This window comes from Trypanosoma cruzi, genomic scaffold (genome assembly GCF_000209065.1).
Source record: "Trypanosoma cruzi strain CL Brener 1047053516459 genomic scaffold, whole genome shotgun sequence".
Classification (NCBI taxonomy): domain Eukaryota; phylum Euglenozoa; class Kinetoplastea; order Trypanosomatida; family Trypanosomatidae; genus Trypanosoma; species Trypanosoma cruzi.
Window position 1 is genome coordinate 103,337 of NW_001849533.1, and position 20,394 is coordinate 123,730.

The 20,394-nt window shown below is 48.8% G+C and overlaps 5 protein-coding genes across 5 annotated transcripts in view, besides 44 other annotated features; all 5 read right to left on the reverse strand.

The window, feature by feature from the left end:
* Positions 1 to 1,136: part of a sequence feature (heterozygous, Esmeraldo-like haplotype) that runs on past the window's edge.
* On the reverse strand, positions 19 to 2,601 carry Tc00.1047053507809.90 (hypothetical protein, conserved; the record flags this gene model as incomplete). The annotated part of the gene is made up of 1 exon (XM_812329.1): positions 19 to 2,601. The coding sequence occupies one exon, from the start codon at positions 2,599 to 2,601 to the stop codon at positions 19 to 21; it is 2,583 nt and encodes an 860-aa protein (XP_817422.1).
* Positions 499 to 523: a microsatellite.
* Positions 1,137 to 1,344: a sequence feature (areas merged during assembly that could not be assigned to a particular haplotype. This can correspond to areas where the two haplotypes were merged or to regions with more than two copies in the genome that were merged during assembly.).
* Positions 1,345 to 5,888: a sequence feature (heterozygous, Esmeraldo-like haplotype).
* Positions 2,135 to 2,185: a sequence feature (CT-rich).
* Positions 2,642 to 2,663: a microsatellite.
* Positions 2,730 to 2,761: a microsatellite.
* Positions 2,987 to 3,022: a microsatellite.
* Positions 3,055 to 3,088: a sequence feature (AT_rich).
* On the reverse strand, positions 3,315 to 8,159 carry Tc00.1047053507809.100 (hypothetical protein, conserved; the record flags this gene model as incomplete). Its single annotated transcript, XM_812330.1, has 1 exon — positions 3,315 to 8,159. One exon carries the CDS (start codon positions 8,157 to 8,159, stop codon positions 3,315 to 3,317), a length of 4,845 nt encoding a protein of 1,614 aa, XP_817423.1.
* Positions 3,381 to 3,449: a microsatellite.
* Positions 4,531 to 4,553: a microsatellite.
* Positions 4,766 to 4,795: a microsatellite.
* Positions 5,889 to 6,308: a sequence feature (areas merged during assembly that could not be assigned to a particular haplotype. This can correspond to areas where the two haplotypes were merged or to regions with more than two copies in the genome that were merged during assembly.).
* Positions 6,026 to 6,055: a microsatellite.
* Positions 6,057 to 6,091: a microsatellite.
* Positions 6,309 to 8,146: a sequence feature (heterozygous, Esmeraldo-like haplotype).
* Positions 6,476 to 6,513: a microsatellite.
* Positions 6,881 to 6,952: a microsatellite.
* Positions 7,133 to 7,265: a microsatellite.
* Positions 8,147 to 9,606: a sequence feature (haploid, Esmeraldo-like haplotype).
* Positions 8,327 to 8,366: a microsatellite.
* Positions 8,691 to 8,727: a microsatellite.
* Positions 8,812 to 8,836: a microsatellite.
* Positions 8,885 to 8,915: a microsatellite.
* Positions 9,041 to 9,107: a sequence feature (T-rich).
* Positions 9,203 to 9,281: a microsatellite.
* Positions 9,342 to 9,367: a microsatellite.
* Positions 9,416 to 9,446: a microsatellite.
* Positions 9,484 to 9,514: a microsatellite.
* Positions 9,528 to 9,552: a microsatellite.
* Positions 9,607 to 10,398: a sequence feature (haploid, non-Esmeraldo-like haplotype).
* Positions 9,615 to 9,634: a microsatellite.
* Positions 9,691 to 9,724: a microsatellite.
* Positions 9,810 to 9,867: a sequence feature (CT-rich).
* On the reverse strand, positions 9,964 to 14,013 carry Tc00.1047053507809.110 (hypothetical protein, conserved; the record flags this gene model as incomplete). Its single annotated transcript, XM_812331.1, has 1 exon — positions 9,964 to 14,013. The coding sequence occupies one exon, from the start codon at positions 14,011 to 14,013 to the stop codon at positions 9,964 to 9,966; it is 4,050 nt and encodes a 1,349-aa protein (XP_817424.1).
* Positions 10,399 to 10,675: a sequence feature (areas merged during assembly that could not be assigned to a particular haplotype. This can correspond to areas where the two haplotypes were merged or to regions with more than two copies in the genome that were merged during assembly.).
* Positions 10,676 to 10,909: a sequence feature (haploid, Esmeraldo-like haplotype).
* Positions 10,910 to 12,233: a sequence feature (heterozygous, Esmeraldo-like haplotype).
* Positions 12,234 to 12,271: a sequence feature (haploid, non-Esmeraldo-like haplotype).
* Positions 12,272 to 12,669: a sequence feature (haploid, Esmeraldo-like haplotype).
* Positions 12,670 to 13,529: a sequence feature (areas merged during assembly that could not be assigned to a particular haplotype. This can correspond to areas where the two haplotypes were merged or to regions with more than two copies in the genome that were merged during assembly.).
* Positions 13,530 to 13,908: a sequence feature (haploid, Esmeraldo-like haplotype).
* Positions 13,909 to 20,394: part of a sequence feature (heterozygous, Esmeraldo-like haplotype) that runs on past the window's edge.
* On the reverse strand, positions 14,434 to 17,130 carry Tc00.1047053507809.119 (hypothetical protein, conserved; the record flags this gene model as incomplete). The annotated part of the gene is made up of 1 exon (XM_812339.1): positions 14,434 to 17,130. One exon carries the CDS (start codon positions 17,128 to 17,130, stop codon positions 14,434 to 14,436), a length of 2,697 nt encoding a protein of 898 aa, XP_817432.1.
* Positions 17,316 to 17,370: a microsatellite.
* The window catches only part of Tc00.1047053507809.130 (hypothetical protein, conserved), a gene marked incomplete at both ends in the record, with an annotated part of 3,711 nt that continues 748 nt past the window's right edge, over positions 17,432 to 20,394 (reverse strand). The window contains one exon of the mRNA XM_812332.1: positions 17,432 to 20,394. This exon is cut by the window's right edge and continues 748 nt beyond it. Coding sequence (XP_817425.1) covers positions 17,432 to 20,394 — 2,963 coding nt within the window.
* Positions 18,185 to 18,233: a microsatellite.

Genomic DNA, 20,394 nt, shown 5'->3' on the forward strand with positions numbered 1-20,394 from the left:
TACATATACCCGGCACAATCACCATTCATCGTATACCGGTGAGTTGTGGGAATGCGGATATGCGCCCATGAGAGATCGCGTCTCATCGCCATCCTCTTGTTTCCTTGTCATATCACGAGTGGATGTCACCCACTGATCCATGGATGCCGTTCCTATATCAGCACCCCGGTTCCTCTTTTGTGGCTCAGGAGTGCGGGTGGTGACAAAGTGGCGCACAACGTAATTATCCACTGACTTGCGCAAGCGGGCCTCAATTTCCTTCGTAAAAGGAGCATTCGCGTTGTTTGCTTGAAGCGACATGGAAATGCCAGTACGTTCGGACTCAATTCTTACTGCTCTTTCCAGGAGCTTCTTCGCGACAAACTGAAATTGATCCTTGTTGAGCACTGTGGGCTTTCCACGGATTCCTCGCAGGTACAATGTGAGCTGCTCAAGAATTGCACGCTTGGCTGAGGCCCGCCAATCATTCCGTGAGTGTCGCTCATTTCTGTTTTTCACATTATTATTGTTATTATTATTATTACGGTGGGTGCTATTCTTTTTGAAAGTGGCGTCAGTATGCTCGCGTGCAACGGAAGAGGCCCGTGATGACACCCGAGACATGGATCCAGCACGGCTCATCGATCGCCCGGTGCGTCTTCGCTGCGCACCTTCGTAAGCCTCACTGTTTTCCCACACCGATTCCTGAGATGGGAGACAAATACTGTGGCTATACTGCATGCTCTGCATCGCCAGCTGCTCTGCAAGCGTGTTCCCCTGCCGGATCTCTCCCATATCCACTGCGAAGGTCGCACGTGGATCAAAACTCGTTCGCAACGGTGAAATAAGTGGGGCCTGGAACGTATCGTGCGCAATATCATCCGTGTTATTCTGCATACCAGCAATTGGTGTGTACGGATGACTGCTGCTTACTTGATACATGGCTGTCGTCTGACGCTGTCTCGCCTCTTCCTCCTCATCCTCGTGAAACTCATGAAAGTTGTAAAGGTTCCTCGAGGTGCGTTGTGGTTGTCGTTGTCCTTGTTGCAACAGGTACAGAGAGAACAGCTGATTTGACGATCCTTTTGCAGCTGAAAGACACTTTATGGCGTGTCGCTCCACCTTTGCGAGGCTCTCAGAGTAGCGGCGAGAAACGGGTTGACTCTCCCGACGCGGGTCAAGCACCATCAACTCACGCGACTGCCGCCACTTCTCCATTACACGAGTCACTGGCGCGGAAAATCCAATCTTTCCAATGCCATACTGCGAGGCAAGGAGCCGCTCACGGTGCACACGCTGCTCACGGTAACGATGTGCCAACTGCTGCGTCAGCTCACGCGGCATGGCGGTGGAGGCCTGCGCATCTAAAACAAATGCAAGGGATGCGTCGGCGAAGGTAGAGTTGCCAGCAGCAGCAACGCCAGAGCGTTTGCGTTCTCGCCGCTCTGGCAGTTTATCCCGAAGATGGAGATGTTTCTTAATCATGTCTTCAATATCAAAAGAAGACTTGAGTTGAGCCAATTGGCTGCGAAGGGCCTCCGCTTCCTCGAGCAGTGCGGTGTCCCTGTCCGAGGCATAGCTTGGGTCCCCACCAGCCACCGTATGATACTCCGCCTCTACGTCCTGTAACATCTGCTGGACGTAAATCAATTCGCCGCGCCGTTGAAGCAACGCACTCTCTACCATACGAACAAGTTCTGCTTCCTGTAGATTCACAATACGATCACTCTCCACTGCCTCTTGAAGTACCGCGCGGTAATAATGACGTATCTCCGCAAGGAAAGGCACCACAATGGAACCGCTATCCAAAGAAACCGGGTAAGCATCCGCATGTCGTTTGTTAGTACTCCTGGCATGGCTGCCTCTGCCACCACCAACACTGGATTGCATGGTGAGATTAAGATCTTCCGCCATATCATCCCAACGATTTCTCTGATCAAGTTCCTCGTTGCTCACGTCATTGTTACTTCTCTTGCTATCTTCTTCTTCTTGTTCTTGATCTTGCTCCTCATCTTCAACAGTAACATGAGACTTCTTACTGCCCCTATAAGCATCAATCTGCAACAAGGCATTCTCTTCCTCCTCCTGATCCCTCTCCTTTTGATTCCTTCTACTCCTTTTATTACGCATGGATAACGTGTTCTCCAACACCCTGTCTTCTTCTGCCTCTTCCACTTCCGCTTCCATTTCTTCTTCTTCTTCCTCTGCTGCCCTTCTCCTCAAGACATTTAAATCTTCTTTGCGATGATGCTTCGTTTTACCACTCTTTTCCTTCTTCTTTGGAATCTCTCTCTCCTTCGCCTTCCTCCTGCCACCCCCTGTCTCCTCTCCACCTCCTTTTGATAGTTCTTCTTGAGCTGCTGCTTCTGCCCCCGCAATGATTTGTTGTGCCACAAGAACACCCGCCGCGGCAGCAGGATGACTTGTCCGTGACGTGTCATGCGGGTCGTACGGAGACGTGTCGCCAATCGGCACAACGGCACCGCTTTCAGTTCCAAGAAAGTACACAAACACATGTCCACTTTCCACGGGCATCGGTGCGTCGTGGTCCGGCACAATCAGCGAGGCGTAGTAGACATCGTCGTACTTGACCCAGCGAAGTGATTCGGTTGCAGATGGCATTTCTCAAATACAAACGTGTCCCTTGACTTCAAGCGGCTTAATATATATATATATATATATATTATTTACCTCCTCCACCGTTTGTTTCCTCCTCCCCCTCCACAAACGAGGGTTATGAGCTTCACAAGCACACACACACACACACACACACACACAAACAAAGACGGATACAGACACGCCGTTCAATTACCCACCCCCTTACGGTCGATGCTTCCTCTACTGTTGAACAAGAGTTATGTGGAAGACGCTGGGAAAAGACATGATGGGGATGGAGAAGAATAGAAGACCCACGAAAAGCAACAAAAACAACAACGAAAAGGGGGGTAAATAATGGGAACATTAAAAACTACAAACAGCAACAACAACAAATGACTGCTGCAGGAGCAAAAAAAAAAAAAAAAAAAAAGAAAAAAAAAAAAAAGATGCCGAAGAAGGTAAACATAAATTTCCTCCTTTATATATAAATATATAAATATATAATATATTTGCATTTCTTTGCTCCTCTTTTATTGCAGCACACAAAAAACCACAGACGCTGAAACACACACTCTCTTTTCGTTTCTTAAAATTTATTTATATATGTGTGTTTGTTTGCCGTTCTTCCTTCATTCTCTATAAAGGCGGGAGAACAGAGAAAAACAAGAAAAACAACGACAACATCCTCTTGAATGCCCTACGCACATGCATAAATGACAGAAAAGCAATTTTTAGCGTTAATTGGTCGTGGGATTGTGAGAGGTGACACTACGATGACTGTTACTTCCATCATGCTCGTCTTCCTGCTGCTGCTGCTGTTGCTTTTCCTCTTCATCATACTCCTGTCGCTCCCCTTCCTGCTGCTGCTTCTGACTTTTATGATGATGATGATCACTCTCAGCCTGGGCGTCATCTTCATCGTAATCCGGGCACGAGGCATATTCAATCGGAACCATGAGAACTACCGCCGCATCCAACACTTCGTCGCGCTGTCGTTGATCCGCCAACCATCCCTCAACCTCCTCTACGGATTTGTGTGCCTCAACCGCGATCGCATTGGCGTAAATGCCATGGTGCAAGACAAATGCTTGCGGCGAGGCGCGGTACTCGCGTCGGGTAACCGGATGCTGATAAACAGGGTTTCCCCGCGGCGGCCGAAAGTAGTAAAGCCCATTGGAAGAGCTGAGGTTACATGTCCATCCACGCGGAAGCGGAAGAAACGGGTGGCCGCGTGGTGGGTAACTGCTCATTTTGACAAGCTTGCGTTGCAATTCAAGCGTATTCAATGGACTCCCGCGTGCACGTTTACGGGTTTGATGATGATGGTTATGGTAATGACTGTGGTGACGATGACTCTCGCTACTGTCACGTCGATGCCGACTAGACCTGCCCCGGCTGTGCCCACCGCTTCTTCCCGCAACTCCACCGACACGGTACTTAACCTTTAAGAGTGCCAGAGTTGCCATGTCAAGCGCCTCCACGCGCATTCGCTGATCCGCAAACCAATTTTCCGCCTGTTCCTCTGTGATGTTTACAGCATTATCAAAAACGTAAGTTTTTGTTGCCGCTTCTCCTGATGGCGCCGCAACTCCCACCTCTCCTTCTTCCTCCTCTTCCTCATCAGTTTTCTTGGAGTTATTAGCATTATCATTCTTACTACTGCCTTTATTATTTGCGTACGCAAGAACATCAGCAAGGGTAATGGTCACACCGTGTTCCTGCAGAAAAGCCTGAGGAGTTGCCATGAATTCGGCCGCATCTGTCGGATGCTTGTATGTCGCGGTACCCTTTGCATTCTTGAAGTAATAATGCCCATAAGAACGACTCAGTGCACTTGTCCATCCTGTCGGCAGCGGTGTAAACGGGTCACCCAGCTGCGGGTAGTTACGCATTGCGGCCGTCCACTCCGCTTGCCAACCGCTCCTTGAGGAGACATTTTGTCCATCCGCCCCCTGTTGTTGTTGTTGTTGTTGTTGGTAAGAATGTTGCTGTGGTCCAGGAGGCGCTGAGAATGAACTGACCGGCAGCGTTGGTCGCGCTAGCTTCGTCTCCACCTTTTCGTATCGTCTCATCGGCGGGGGCTCTATGAAGTACGCATCACGCAGATAAGAATACACTTCTGCCGAAGCAATGGCCCGCAGCGCAGTATCGACAAGGTGTACGGCGTCCTTCTCTGTCAATACATGTGTGCTGCTGCTACTGCTGCTGTTGTTGTTGCCACCACCACCACCACTGACGTTGTCCTCCGTGGTAGAGGGTTCCACGTTAAGAAACTTCTGTTCCATTAAACGTAGGAATGCACCACAGGCACGCGCCGTCTCCTCGCTCAGCACCTGACTAACAAGGCTCTTGGAAAAGGCCACAAGGACAAAGTAATATTGATCCCGTGTCAAGGAAGATTGTGGGGCAAATAAAAGATCCACCAACTTCGTACCGTCCAAAAGGTTAGCATTGAGGTAAAGGCGCATTAAAGAACGGTGAATAGCACCTTCAGTACTCCAGAGTGTGGTCATAAACTTTTGAGAGACAACGGCAGTTCTTTGTTCCTCCCCTTCTACTTCTATATCCTGCGCGGACTCCCGTTGCTCCACCGTTTGCAAGGACTTTAAAAATGTATCAAGTGCTTTTGTCGTGTCAAGATACGCTTTGGTGGAAGTGCGCTGCTCAGCCGACATGGCCGCTAAAAGCATGTCCATTGTATTCCCTACATGCGATGTGAGTCGTCGTACCACGTTTGACTTTGTTGTGGATTTCGATGGCGGCAGGGTTGCTGAAGCATGCTCAATTTCTCCTTCTGCACGCACCTCCGCAGCAGCTGCCTGACAATTAATGTATTCATGCAACCAGTTGGCCAATGCCTCCCAGTGACGTAAAATACGTTTCACAAGCGGATTCTCTGCTGTAGGCTCCGCACGTAACGCCACTGTGACGACAGACCGCACGACCGTGACATCCAATAGAAACGGTAGCACATATCGTGTCAGGAGTGGTAGAAGTTGCTCCGTGTCATTTGACGCTATAGCGGACACGAGTTCTGTCCCTTCCGTAGTTGCCAACAAATACGGAAGAAGAGCTGGCAGCTGCAGACACCTTGTCCTTTCCTCATCCATGTTACTCTCCTCTTGAGGGTTCCAATCCGCCGCCTCACCGATTTCCAGCAGATGTGATCGATGCGTGAGAAGGGCGGATACAATGCGGCGATGGCTTTCCTGCATTTCAGGTGATGAGTTCTCAATCACCTCCTTGAGTTGCACATACTCCTCCCGAATAAATGAAATGAGATCCTCCATTTCGGCACTCATGCGGGGCACAGTGGCGGTCCATGGCACCTGGGGAAACAATGCCTCGGAAGTGGAACTCATCTCTTTTTCCGGTGAAGTTACCAATACGGTTGCGTCTAATTCCGTCATTTTATCCGTTGATGACAGTGTTACTGCTTTTTCCTCTCCTACTACTACTGCTGCTGCTGCTGCTGCTGGTGGTGGTGGTGATGGTGACAATGATGATGATGATGTCGTAAATACGATTTGCGCTAGCTCCAAAACTCTGCTAGCCAACTCTTGCGCCCTCTCGACCGTCATAACACGTGGTAGTGGTAGCGGTGCATTTGTTGTAGGAGGACGGGCAAGAATACCTACATTGGAATGTTGATTTGTGTTGTTTTGAATTCCAACTCTAACACCAACACTATTGTAGGGGGTGCTGTACACAGGCTGCCCAAGAATAGAAGGCATGGCATTCATCTTGTCATGAATTGGGTTCGGTTGCAATGGCAACTGTATTGATGGGAAGAAGGGATGCGTAAGATATGGAGAGGGTGATGGCACAGGGTACAGAATACCGCCATTACCAACAACAGGAATGCTTTCTCCCCCTGGAATCCAATACATTGGTCTTGGTTGCTGTTGCTGTTGCTGCTGCCGTTGCTGTTGTTGTGCCTGTGCCATCCTTGACTTTGACTCCATATCTTCTTCGTTCCCGGTATCGGAAAACGTATTATTGGTGTTATCTTCATCCACAAGTTTAGGATAATTTGCATTCTGCTCGCGTGGCGGCACGTGAATGTCATTGGACGGTGGCATCGTACCATACATTGATGGCACCGTCTTCCCCAACAATTGCGGTTGCTGCTGATGTTGTTTTTGCCATGGAGGCAAAAGTGGACCACCGCCGTAGTACGCATACTGCGATTGATTTTGTTGCTGCATAGCAGGTGCTTGGGTATAAGGCATAGACGCCATCATTCCATCAACCGAATGATCATACGACACAACCGGCGGGGCCGTGCCTGCGTACATCGCAGGTTGCTGTTGTAGCCCTTCTACTTCCTCTTCTTGTTTTTGTTTTTGTGATTGTTGTTGTTGTTGATGCTTTTCTGCATTCAATTGATGAAGAAGTTCTGTGATGTCGTCATCAACAAAGCCCGGAAATGCTGCTTGTCGAGTTGTTTGCTTCTCAACTCCCTCAAAGATATCTATCTCCTCCTTTGCATTGCGGGTCCACGCCGGTGCGTCATTCTTTGCTGCTCGTCCTCCCCTTCCAAAACCGTCAAACGCGTCATCGTCATTCTCACCGTTCTTTTTGAAGTTGTCATCGACATCGTCATCGTCGTTCTCGTCGTCGTCGTCGTCGTCCTCGACGCCGCTGTCAGCCATGCCGTCGTCATTGTTGTTGTGATCATCGCCCTCCAATTCGCGTCGGCCTCGCCCCTTTTGCTGCTGCGCAGCAAACGTGGCCCCACTACGACCAGCAAACTCATGCGGGCAGTCTGCCATCGTCACAAGCACCCCGCATTGTTCAAAGAGTGTCCGCTGCACCACAAAGGAGCAGAAGGGGTTCCATAACCAAGCGTACACCGTCTCTGGACGCCGCATCGCCGCGTAAAATACGCCGGGCTCATATCCCGCCAATACAATGATGTCTTGCGGCGACCGTTTTGACCCCAACAGTGCGGTAATATCTTCTGTAGTGATACCTGTGCCATCATGTAGCGTCATGTAATAATCCGTCACACGGAATGTCGCATTTGGGACGTGTTCTTTGACTGGAGCTCCAAAACCGGCGCGGAGACCGACCTTCGCAAATTCTCCGAGCACCAACGATGCCAGCTGTACATCGCGACCAAATGTCAAAACAAGCTGCGATAATTCTGTACCAATCTTAACGAACCGCAGTGATGTGATGGCGGTCGAGGCCCGCTGGTAGGCGAGAAGGTCCATGACGTATTTTACGAGGCTCTTGGCGTACTCCTTAGTTGTCATCCCCTCCGGCACGCTGTTGTCGAGCTGCAAGACAACGCAGGGCGACGGGGTGATGGGCGGTGTGAGTTGAATCGGCTCCGGTGCGGAGGGCGTAAGACGCAACTCGGCGATGGAAGCTGGCAGATCAACGCGCACGCGTCGCCACTGCGGAGGTGGAGTGATGTGACGGCGAAGAATCATCTCGCGGCAGTACTGCAGCACGTCCTCCGCCGACGTCTCCTCTGAGATTTGACCACCAGACGCTTGCCCCTCCGGCTGCCCCGTGAGATCCCCAGCCATTTCTTCCCTTTGTTCTGCTGCGTTGCCCCCGTCCTCCCTCATCGCCGTGATTTCCCCCGTGCCGTAGTCATTATTGTTATATCCATCCCTGTCCGCCACATTGTTTGCAGCCATGTCTTCTCCCGCGCCGTCATATCTATCAGGTGCCGTCGCGTACGTTATGACTCCCTCCTCCCCATCTCCAGCATTCATTTCGCCAGCCACAAATGGCTGTCGTTGCTCTTGTTGCTGCTGCTGCTGCTGCTGTTGTGGACGCCTAAATGTGTACATGTTTCCTTTTCTCTGCACCCATAAAAAAATAATTTGAAAATAAAGACAACATCAAGGCCTATACTAAACAGAGACACATATGCTCACACATACACACTCAATTATAAATACCCAACAATAATAAGGCGGAAGTGGCACCAAAAAAAAAAAAAAACCAACAACAACAACGACCAACATACATGCATATCCATAAGTCCAAATATATATATGTGTAGATAATTTAAAGGATATAAAAATCGTAAATCTGAAACAGCTAATAAATGTATTCATTCATGTGTACATGAGCCCAATACACATGCACACATATATATATATATATTTATATATATATATATATATAAGTAAAGAAAAGGAGGGGGATACCATGAAGGTGTAATATAAAAAGAAAAGGAGAGGTCAATAAAGAGAAAGTGTTCTTACATGTACGCACGCACACACACACACACACAATGACGGGAAGGGGCAGAATGTTAACATCTCCAAAAAAGAAGACGACCAAAAAAAAAAAAAAAAAAAAAAAAAAGAAAACGACTCCTCACTTCTCCCTCTCTATGCATAAATATAAATACAAGTATATATATATATAAACCCCTAAACAGGCAACTCTACCAACAGCAAAAAGTGTGCAACTTTCAACGTGGTGCTTTTCCACCTTTTTTTTCTTTTTCTTCTTCTTCTTCTTTTTTCCTTCCTACCTTTTTTTTTTTTCTTTCTTTCTTTCAAGGTATTTAAATTGCATGTTGGTCATCCCTCCATCTGAGGTGTTACATCAATCACCCGCCCCCCTCTCAGTCTCTATCAACAAGAAAACAACAACACACGCACACACACACACAAATATATATATAAAGGAAGATACATTACATACATACACACAAACACATACATATAGACTAAATTTCAAATTGATCATTGCAAATAATTCCTTTTGGGGTTTCTTTTGTAATGAATAAATTTTTTTTTTTTTTTTTTTTTTTTTTAAATTCCTCTATCTTTCCCTATAACTCAGTGCCCATTCTCCTTTTCAATTTTTTTTTTTTTTTTCATTTTTTTTTCTTTCCCTTCTCGTCCGCTCTACCTCTCTCTATCTATTAACATATATATATGTATATGTATATATATGTATAATATCCACTAAAATTTCTTTTTTTTTTTTTTTTTTTTTACACCTCCCACGTTGTGCTTAACCAATAATACCCTTTGGTGTACTTTTCGGTACACACACAAATATATATATATATATATATTAGGGCGGTAAGTGAAGAACCATGGCATATATACACAGTGAAATACATATTTTGAGAAAAAAAAAAAAAAAAAAAAAAAGGAAAAAGAAATACAACTAAAAACCCCATGTTTTCTTTCAACTGCAAAGAACCTATTTGTCTATTTCATTACCCAGGTACAATAAAACTTTTTCAATCTCTCCTTCTTTCTTTTGTCCCTCTTTCTCTCAATCTCTCTCTCCGTCTCTTTCTCTATTTATCTGTAATGTCATGGTCTTCTCTTTCATGTATACATGTGTATTTTACTTTTCTCTCCCCCCTTTGCCGCCATGCATTTCTCAAGCTTGTCTCTATAAGGGTAAGAACCGAGCCCCTGACGCAAGGGGTGAAAAGGCGCAACATAACATCCACTGAAACGCCTCACTCTTCCCCATGAGTGAGACACCGTCCTCCAAAACATGCACCGCTCCAGCGAGTGGTTCCTTTGTCAGTATCGACTTCAACTGGATCCCATCCTCTATATCATAGAAGGGTATCGATGCCCCAAGTGTTGGGCAGCCCACCTCAACAGAGTGAGGAGAGTAAGACCCAAGTGACTGCTGCGCCTTTGAGAGAAGCACCATGAGGTGATTGTCACCCTCTGCAAGTTCACGAGCTTTCGTAAAGGTGGGGTTAAGAAAATTAGGAAAACGGTACACCTTGACGCACATCAAAGCCGCAAGAAGAAACACCTGGGCAAGAAACCTTCGCACAGCTGCGGAGTGTGTGCCATTGCCAGTAATCGTCGTTGAGAATCCTGTTGGCGTCGTAGAATTCGCGCCTTTGGAAGCTGATTGAATCGGCAGACTCACGTAACACGTGGCGGAAAAGGCCTGGTTCAAGTAAAAGACGGCATTGGGACTGTCGATGTCTTGTAACGCCGCCTGAAGAACGCTATCTATAAAATTGCTCATCGTGTGCAGAAGTTCCTCACTCGTCACGGTTCCCACGGGCGTCTTTGGTGACAGAGCCATGGCAGCTAGCTGATTGATGGACCCAAGTCCATCTGTGGCGTGTTTCCGCTGGATACTCTCCGCATCCAGCGGTAGTTGAAGACGCTGACACTCTAAAAGAAGCTGTTCATGAAAAGTTTTCATCCTCTCGTTCACAGGTGCAGGGACGGCATTTGTGTCAACCGAGCGTGTCTTCTCTTCAGCCTCTTGATAAAAAGCCAAGACGGTAGCGAGGCCATCGTGGGGATTAGAGTGGCGTGTTGCGCAAATCAATGCCGTATCCCACTGGCGCTGTCGACATGACAGCAACATGGAGAGACGATAACCGGCATCAATGGTCGTCTGACGCTGCAGTGGGACGGTGTGAACAAGAAGGTGAGCAATGACCACGTCCCCACTGTGTATGAGATCCATCACGGCATCATCATTGGCACCCTCTGCAAGCTTCGTTGCAGCAACAATACGAGGATTCATGGCATTCTCCAACGCGGTGGCTCGGGCATTTAACAATCCTTTCACAACAGCAGAGACACCGTTTGTATCGACTGTCGTGTTGTGTGGAGGCTCTGTACTCGTCTCATCCACAACATGTTGTGGACATGTCTGTGCAATGACAGCCGCCAGGTCCCAATTTTTATTCGACTGACGAGAAACAAGAAGAGCGGCACGAGCACTCTCTTCAGCCATAATAAAATAACGCAAAGCACGTGCGTTTCCAGCGGCTTCCATCGTCTCCGCTGCTTTTAGGCAAAGTGAACGCCAGAAATCGCGGCTAACGACAGGCGCTGCAGCAATGGCACGGTCCCATTCACCCACTTCAGCCATCAACTGACAATACTCGGCAACTTTCCCAATTTGCAACATAAACTCGGCTGCTTCTATAATACGAGACTTCTTGTACTCCTCACCTGCGTTCGTCACGGTTTTACCATGTGACTTCTCCACATTGGTCTTTCCCCACTTTCCATGCACTTCCACAAGTCGTGAGGTGGGCACAACAGTACACTTTGCGTTGGATACGTCCTGTGGATCAACAGAAAACCCTGCCGCCCGCGCCAAATCCACCGCCCCACAGGGAAATTCAAACATCCGGACAAGTCGTTCCATCCGTTTGTGCGGCGCGAGATTCGCTTCTTTCAACTCCTTATTTAGCTCCTGCACGACATCACCGGTCACCAAAAAGGCAGGGTCCACAATAGAAGAAGAAGAAGAAGCAGCAGCGCTGGCCAAAAGAGAGGCGCCATCCGATACAATGCAATGCTCAATTCTGCCTAGAGCGGCTTCAAGGTACACTTGTCTCAGTAGTCCCAAATGCCAAAAGATGATGCTGTTATCATGCGAAACGGAAGCAAACACAAGCGGACGCTCGGGATGCGTGCTCAATGCTATAACCTCCGCATTGTGAGCACGAACAGTTGCCAAATTGCTTCCACCACGCACATCCCATAGCCGCACTGTACAATCAGACGAGGCAGAAAGAGCAATATACGGAGCAATACTGCACCATGCAATGGCATTTACACTATTTGTATGTCCACGTAATACACGGCATGAAACAGAAGCAGTATGCGATGCTCCTGAATAAAGATCCCATAGCCGTAATGTGGTGTCATGACTACAGCTAAGAAGAAAGTTTGGTACAGTCGGATTATATGACACACTACTAGCCGCATCCATGTGGCCTGTAAGTATGAGCGCGGGTTCTTCACGACTTGAGCTGATGTGAAACACAAGTACTTGCCCATCCTGACACGCCGCGGCAAGGTGCTTTGGATGTTTTCTGTCAAATTCTATGCCCGAAACAGGGGACTTTGTCTTGTAATGACGTAAAATTTTACCATCACGTGCAGAAATCACAGCCAGACCGTCACGATGGGAGGCTGCAATATGACCACCCGACTCTGTGCAGCTCCACGAGACAAAATAGACGGTGCTCACAGTTGTCACACTGACCCGCCAGTGCTCACGTTGAGTATGCACATAATAACAAACAACCTCGCCGTTACTAAGCCCGGCGGCAAGATATTTACCAGATAGACTCCAGTCCATAGAGCGCACTATTACACGTCCCACGTCAAGCGTATTTTGTAAAACAAGTTGTTTTGTGTTCCACAGCCGTATCGTCCCATCTGTACTTGTAGTAGCGAGTTGATCCTTGTCGTGATGAGCGTAGCGACATGTATGCATGACATCCGTGTGGCCTGCCTCGGTCTGCATCTCTATTTGTCCTGTTCGTGTGTTAAACACAGCGACACTGCCGCTGCGAAGTGCAATAAAAAGATGCTCCGGTGCAAACGCAGCAATGCCAAAGATAGCACAGCCAGCCACCGGGTGCCAGACAGCCACAGCCGTGCGTGTGCTTACAGACCACACATGCAGCTTGGAAGATTCACCATCTGTTGTAACAAACTCTCCAGCTTGACCAGCAAGCCAAGCAATAGAAATCACCGGTTCTCCATTCACCGCATAAGTCTGCACAATGGTGGTGGACACAATGTCAACGAGAACGAGGCCCCCGTCGCGCGAGCCAACAGCAACAAAATTAGGATTGTTCGGATCAAACGCCATAGCTGTAACAGGGAGGCACCCCATTTCATTGAGAGCATCACTTCCGTTGTTAGTACTATCGGCCGCGGGTTTATCTTCAAAAACGGCGGGCGCCGAAAATGGACGCAATGACGCCGTCTGCCGTAGACCATTGGCTGGATGTATGGAAAGGACAAACAAGTATCCCTCAGATGTGCCGACAACAATGGTATCAGGGCGAGAGATGGAAACGTCCACAACTGTCACGTATCCCACTTGGGTCTCGGTGCCTTCCCAATGACCGCCAGCAGCTTTGGTAGCAACGGATGCGGGAGTGGACAAAGAAATGGAGTTGACACTCTTGTAAGTTACACAAAGCCGCAGTTGATGCATGGTCGTGCCGTCGTTCATGTTAACGGAGACGACCCAGCCGGTTTTTGTACCGTAGAGAATGTGATATTTTCCAGCTATCCGCACCACCGACGGGCCACCCTCACGCCGGAAAAATTCACCAACACAACTCGGCACACGCTTGTCATTTAAATTCTCTCCATCCGCGATGCGCCAGACAACTGTGTTTGTAGTGCTTGTGACGCATGCCATGTACTCGTCATTAAAGTCAAAGGAATAAATGACACCAACGACGCCGCTGGCAAAAATACGAGTTAGTGGATAATTATGAAATGTTTCATTTTCATTTTTTGCTCTTCCTGTTCCTACTGCTGCTCCTGCCGAAGCGGGAAGAGTAATTGTATTTGGTGTATGCATGTAGATAGCTGCTGCAGAGCAGTATACAATGACATTCGCGTGGCTAATGACAGGAAGAGCGCAGTCCTGTTGACATCCGCCAGGAAGAAGTGCAACTGGACTGAGCTCTGCCATTTGCCGCGATTACAGTGCTGAAAATTACTGCTCCTGTGTAACCGCCCATGAACGCAACACACATACATACAATGAGAGAAGAAAAGTAATGAAAGAGCATGTTTGTAAAATCACAGAGCAGCCAGCAGCAGCAAGAAGGCCGTCATGACGGCACAATGAGCGTCCAAAAGGGGAGGATAGGGGGGAGAAAGAAAAAAAAAAAAAAGTGGGTGGCTGTCAAAGAAGCAAATCAATCTCTCACGCTACCCCACAGCAGATAAAAAAAAAAACACCAGCAAAATTTGTTTGTGTGTCTGTGTGTGCGCAGAAATATCAGGGAGGAATTGTTACTTTTTCCCAGAACACGTTATTATTATAAGTTTCGTCATTTCCTCCACTCTCCCTCTTTCTCTTCAATTCCTCTCGTTTGGTGGGTCGTCCCTACGTCTCCTCCAGTACACGTTGCAACTCGTCCACGTTTGTTGAGACCAATACACACCATTGAACAACTTCCAGCAACTTTTTCATCCCCAACGTCCAGAGATTCTCACTCACGTCGCCGTGGCGTACAGGGAAACCGTCCACCTTGTCATGCACGATATCGTATGGCGCGTCAACCGACTCTATTGACTCCAAAACGGCGGTGGCAGAAGAGACCCACGCGGACTGCATCGCCCCCTGCTCCACAATGAGGCGCCGGTAAACGGCTTCTCTTAGAGAAATTAGGCGCTCTTTCATCCAAGTGGCAATTTCCCGCACACATGAAGCGACAATGACACATGCGGCACCGAAAGTTCTCCATGAAAAAAACTTTTCAGAAATAAAAAAGTCCGACGAGCGACGTGTTATCTGCATCGATGACCCCCGTGCGGGAACAAATTCCACGGTACTTTGCTCTCCATTCGGTCGCAGCACAAATGTTGGCAGAGAAATACGATGATGGCCAATGATGGTTTCCAAGAGCCGCAACAGATATCCACATGCCTGATTGATTTCCGCTATACTTACACTGTCATTGCGGCTCCCAAGAAGGCTGCGTGCGTATTCCTTCTGCATATGTAGTTGATTCATCAGCATTGTTGACTCGAGACTTCTACTCATCTCCGCTGCGAATATGGTCTTTGACGGTGGCGCAGACGCGGCCCGGCGCTGTTGGGCAGCAAATGAACTTCTCCGTGACGGCGCAGCTGTAGGACATTTTCCAAGCCGAAAACCCGCAATAGTGGCCACCGTTCCACTTGTGTCGATAGGGAACGCCAAAGACATCGCATGTAGTTTCGACATCCATGTACAACTACAGGCTGCAAGCTGCATGCGCAATGATACCCCAGACGCGGCATCTTCTATATCAAAAAAAGAAGCCACTTTCCGAGCGTTGTACTTAGCGACTGCTTCGTCCCACTCAAGCTTTACCGCCGTTCGTTGCTTTGAGAGCACAGTCAGCTCATCATGAAGAGCTTGGCAAGCTTTCGCCATCAGTCTTGAATTCGCCTCCACCTCCCATACTTCAATTTGCAAGCGGTACAACGACTCCTGAGAGATGACATCATTTTCGGTCGTATCAGCATTTGTGTGCCTGTTATCGCTATCGGAAAGTTGCCGTCTGTCTGAAGTTTTTTCATTACGATCGGTGATGTCCACTCTCCCTGTGATGCTGACTTGTGCTTCATCGCTTGCCACATCCCTCTTACGGCGTGAGCAAAAGCAGAGGATAAAACTTTTCGCATCAGGGCTGGCAGACACCGCCGAGAGGGCAATGATGTCCTCCATGATACGGGTCGTTTCCTTTTGCTGCGCCTCTAGAGAGTCTTTCCAACAACGCACACAGAGCGGAACGTTCGTGCGGCTCTTATGCACTACAAGACGCATCAGGTGTCGAGAAAATTCAAAGAGAAATGCCTCTCTGGAGAAATTTGGGATGCACGGCTGCCCCGGCGAAGATGCTGTTGTCAGGGATGAGTCAACGCTTGTCGTTCCCGCTTTTTGCGCAGCTGTAGGGATCATGGTGGCGTATTTTCCCCCCGCGTGAGGCACCATAGAATTAATTTTCTGCATATTAAGAATGCGTGCCGAGTGTGGCGAATTTGCGGTTGCCTGTGCCGTTATCTGACTGATGCGCGGGGGCAAAACATTTCCCGCGGCAACGGACATGTGGGGAGAAAGGGCAAACGTTTCTTCTCCTGAAGCCACAGAAGAGGGTTCAACGCATGTAAAGGGACACAGCGGCGAAACTAGAACATCTGCAGGTGGTACCGGAAGCTCGGATGCTGTTTGCGTTGATGCACGTCGATGCGTTGCACTCATTTGCATGGCCGCAGCGTCGGGTGTCGCGGTGGCTCGTGGCAACGGTTGCTCCGAACGAAATTCGGTTTGTTGAGCGGATAGTTTGCTTGAGGGCTGCGGTGGTGGAACGGGACCATTGTGAAACATGCGCCATAGCTCCTGCATGTACACAGCGGGCTCTTCGGGAGCAAACCACTCATATTGATATACAAAAAATGGTGCGAGACGCGTGACCATGCGATCTTGGGCAATTGTCGTGCGTTTCGTGTTCGATGTTACCGTCTGAGGCTCGCCACTTCGCACAAGAGACATATTTTTTCTCAACACGGCGTACCGTTCATTCAGCCACGGCGAGAGTGGTGATGGTGAAAGCGGGGCGTACTTTCCCGCCGCAGTCAACAGGGATCCTTTGATCGCAGGGTGCAGTTTCTGCCGACGCAGGGTTTCGCGCTCCTCCCAATCATCCTCCAAGTCAGCCTTTTCCTGAGAAAATGTTTTCTGCTTCTGCTCCTCCAATTGCTGAAATTCTTCTTCAATTTTACGGAGAACACTCATTTGATCATCCCGAAGACGGCGACGACGCTCTTTTGCCTCATCGTCTAAATGACGTGTCGTCCGTGATGACATCAGGAACCCACCGATAGATGACGGGGATGATGACCCCGACAACGAAAGACGTTTTGCGGATGGGACTGGGAGATTCTTTTGAGATGTCATTTTTTGTCCATCAAGCGACACCGTGCGGCGGCACACACAACACGCAAAAAACGTGCACACTGGAGCATACGCCTCGTCTCCAGGCGTCGTTATGGAAGTCCTCATGGGATTTCCTCCTTCACTCCTCACATTATTCATTCTAACGTGTGTGGGGTGAGAGGAACCAAAATAATAACCCTGTAATCTATGTATGTACGTGTGGGTATGCTTGCAGAAAGAAATAATACATATATAATTATATTTACGGGCTTTCCTCCTAACACCCACCTAACAATGTCTCAACAACAAGAGAGAGTAAAAAATGTTGGTAGATATCAGCCAAAACAAACAAACACACACACACGTACATACACACGCACAGACACAGAAACACAGACAAAAAAAAACAACAACACATAAATAAATGAAATTAACAGGCATTTTCATCCTACACACGCTCTCATGGCTGCAGTGGGTTACCCTCAGCCTGCTCCAGCCGCGACGCAAGGCCCGAAAGAACTTGCCGCACTGCCTCGTCCAACTTACCGCCATCTTCGTTGTTTGTGTTTTCATGTGTGTTCATGGAGGAGATAGCAGTAAACGGCAAAGAAGTGAGTTTCACAGATCGAGGGACGTACAACTGTGTCTTATTGCTCTCTCTGCTGGTATTCATTGTTTTTCTCCGAGATGGTGACAGGCGCAGTGTCGACAAATAGCCATCTATACGCTGACAATGAGAATCATCATGAGAAGCCTGTTCCGCCAACTCTATAGACAGTGACCGCACCTCATCCCGTAAGAGCTGCACAATTCGTGTCAACTCAATCTCCCTTTGGCGCAGAGCGGCATTGACCTCTTCTATTTTCCGCCGTGCCTCACGTTCCTCCTGGAGGGCGTCGTGGGCCGCACGCAACCTATCCTGTAGCTCTTGATAAAAATCACGGCCTACAAAAGCGGTCGCCACATGTTCCTCATACTCGCGAAGTTGCTGGGCAAAACCTGCGGCAATTCCTTCGCGTTCCTGAACCATGGAGCGCAGTTGGTGGCTCTCCTCCTCTGCTATTTGAATGGAGGCGTCTTTCTGACGCATCTTTTGCCGAAACTCCGTGGCGGCATCACGGACGGTGTGCAAAACATAATGAAGTTTCTCTGCAAGCATCCCACGGCAATGTATGAGCTGGGAATTGACGCACGGCAAACCACGACGCGTCCAAGCAGCGCCACCACCACCACCACCTGCAGCAGCAGCAGCAGAAGCCGCACCCCGTGAAATATGCGCTTCAAGCCAGAATCGATTGGTCTCCATGTTGTTGTCCAGCTCTGCAAGGGCTAATATTTGCTCCAATGTATCGTTCATTTCATGCTCTGCAGTGCCGTTTCCATCACGAGACGCAATGACAGAAAGAAGGGTCTTCAGCGGTGGAAGGTGGACAAACGGCATCCTCGTTCCCCCAGTTTGCCACCGAAGAGCCGCCGACACACGCGGCACCGACGCCACAAGAGAAAGAACATTTCTGGATTTCAGCATGTGCCACGGTGAAAGAGCAAATCCGCTCAAATCACGACCATTGTTTCTAAGGTTTGTGCTGTTGTCATCCTCATTGTATACGGCAAACATGACGTGGCGCCTACTGTGACGAAAAGACAGCAGATGCTGCATACGATGACATGCTATCACAACGGCCACAACGACATAAAATGAGCGTCCATGATGCGAAGGTAACACACGGCCAATTTTATGCAAACCCAACTCCAATTCCTGTCCTTCCTCCTCCTCCTTCTTCATAAACTCCTGAAGCACTTGAATGGCGGCCCGACAGTCGGTTTCTCGCGCTTCGTAGGCACGCCAAAGAGCATCCCGCTCCTCCGCCACGGTACTCAACCGCAGCGTCAGGACTGCCACAGCGCCGCACAGCTTCCTTAAGAGTTCATAGAATACGTCTTGATTCCGTATTTCACGCCGCACTCGGGTCTCCAGAACATCTGTCATGCGAACCAAATCTTCACATCGATGGTGTAGTGTATTCAAGTCAAATTGTTTCTCACGGGTCGTACTTTGACCTTCGGCAAGCTCTGCGCTGAGTTCGGCAATCTTATCATCACGCGCGGTCAACTCCTGCTTTGCCGCCTCATATTGTTCCTGCATCTCACGTACTTGCCGCTGCAGCAGCCGTTCCTGTTTAGACTTGGCCTGCACATCACGCTCCGCAGCCTCCGCTCGCCGTACAAGAGAATTTCTTTCTACCTCAGCTGTACGCATGATCGCAGCAATTTTCGTTTTCAAAGAAGACTCCGTGTCGTGCGCCGTCTTCAGAGACGTCTGCAAACGCTTCACTATGGCTTGATTCCTTACGCGTTCCTCACTTATGGCCATCGATTGCCGTTGCTTCTCCTCCTGCAGCTTAAGAAGAGTGTCATGCTTTGAACGTGCCTCGCGTAGTTGCCGGATTGCGTTTCTTGTCGCCTGGCGTGTACGCCGCAGCAACGTATACACCATTCTATCATGGGAAGGATCCAATATCGTCTCACATGTCATAAACTCCTTCCTGCCAAAGTGCCACTCATATGTTTGAAATTTTTCTTTTTCACATGCCATTCTTTTCCCGCGTTCCTCGCCCCGCCCCTCTATGTATTCCTCATGACTGCTATTGTTACTGCTACTGTCATCACTATTCTTGTCGCCATCCTCCTGTTTATTCCCAGGCTTTTCTTTAGTGCGTGATGTTTTGTTTCCCCTGCTGATTCGCATGTCGGTGTTGGTGGCGGTAAGCACCATTTGACTCTGTCGTTCCATAGCGCGGAGCAGCTGCGTGTACCGAATTTCCATTTGATGTAGCCGCTCTGTCGCCTCCTGCCTGGTGCTCTTTATCGTCTGCAGCTCTGCCAGATGTGCCTCTTTCATGGCATCTAATTGATTCTGCAGTTCCTTTTGTTTTTCTTGGGATTCACTTTCCCTTGACATTACCCTCTCCTCCAAGCAACCCCACTGCTGCTCCAGACGCCGCACAATAATTGCGAGTGTGGCGAAAAGGGAATCCATGTCCCCTCCATTCTCCACATCCTCTTCCATCCCTCGCTGCAGTTGTTTACCGTCGCATGCGAGGACTGACGTCAGTTGAGCACCACGTTGACTCACTACCGTCAACCGTTTACATGCCATACCAACCACCTGCCGCATCTCCTCCCGAAATGCTTCGGTGGATTCCTTCATGGCACCCATCTCCGCATGCCGACGGTCCAATTCGTCCTCTAGCAGAGTTATAATCGTGTTTATCTCGTCCCTTCTTGCAGCGTCACCGCCACCATTATCGTCATTGCCATGGATGATCTTTTTCTTGTTCATGTTCTTCGTTTCATCGTTGCTTTCTGCAGACTCGTCAATTGTTGTTTCTTTCGCAGTCTGCAACGTCTCCAGCTCACGGC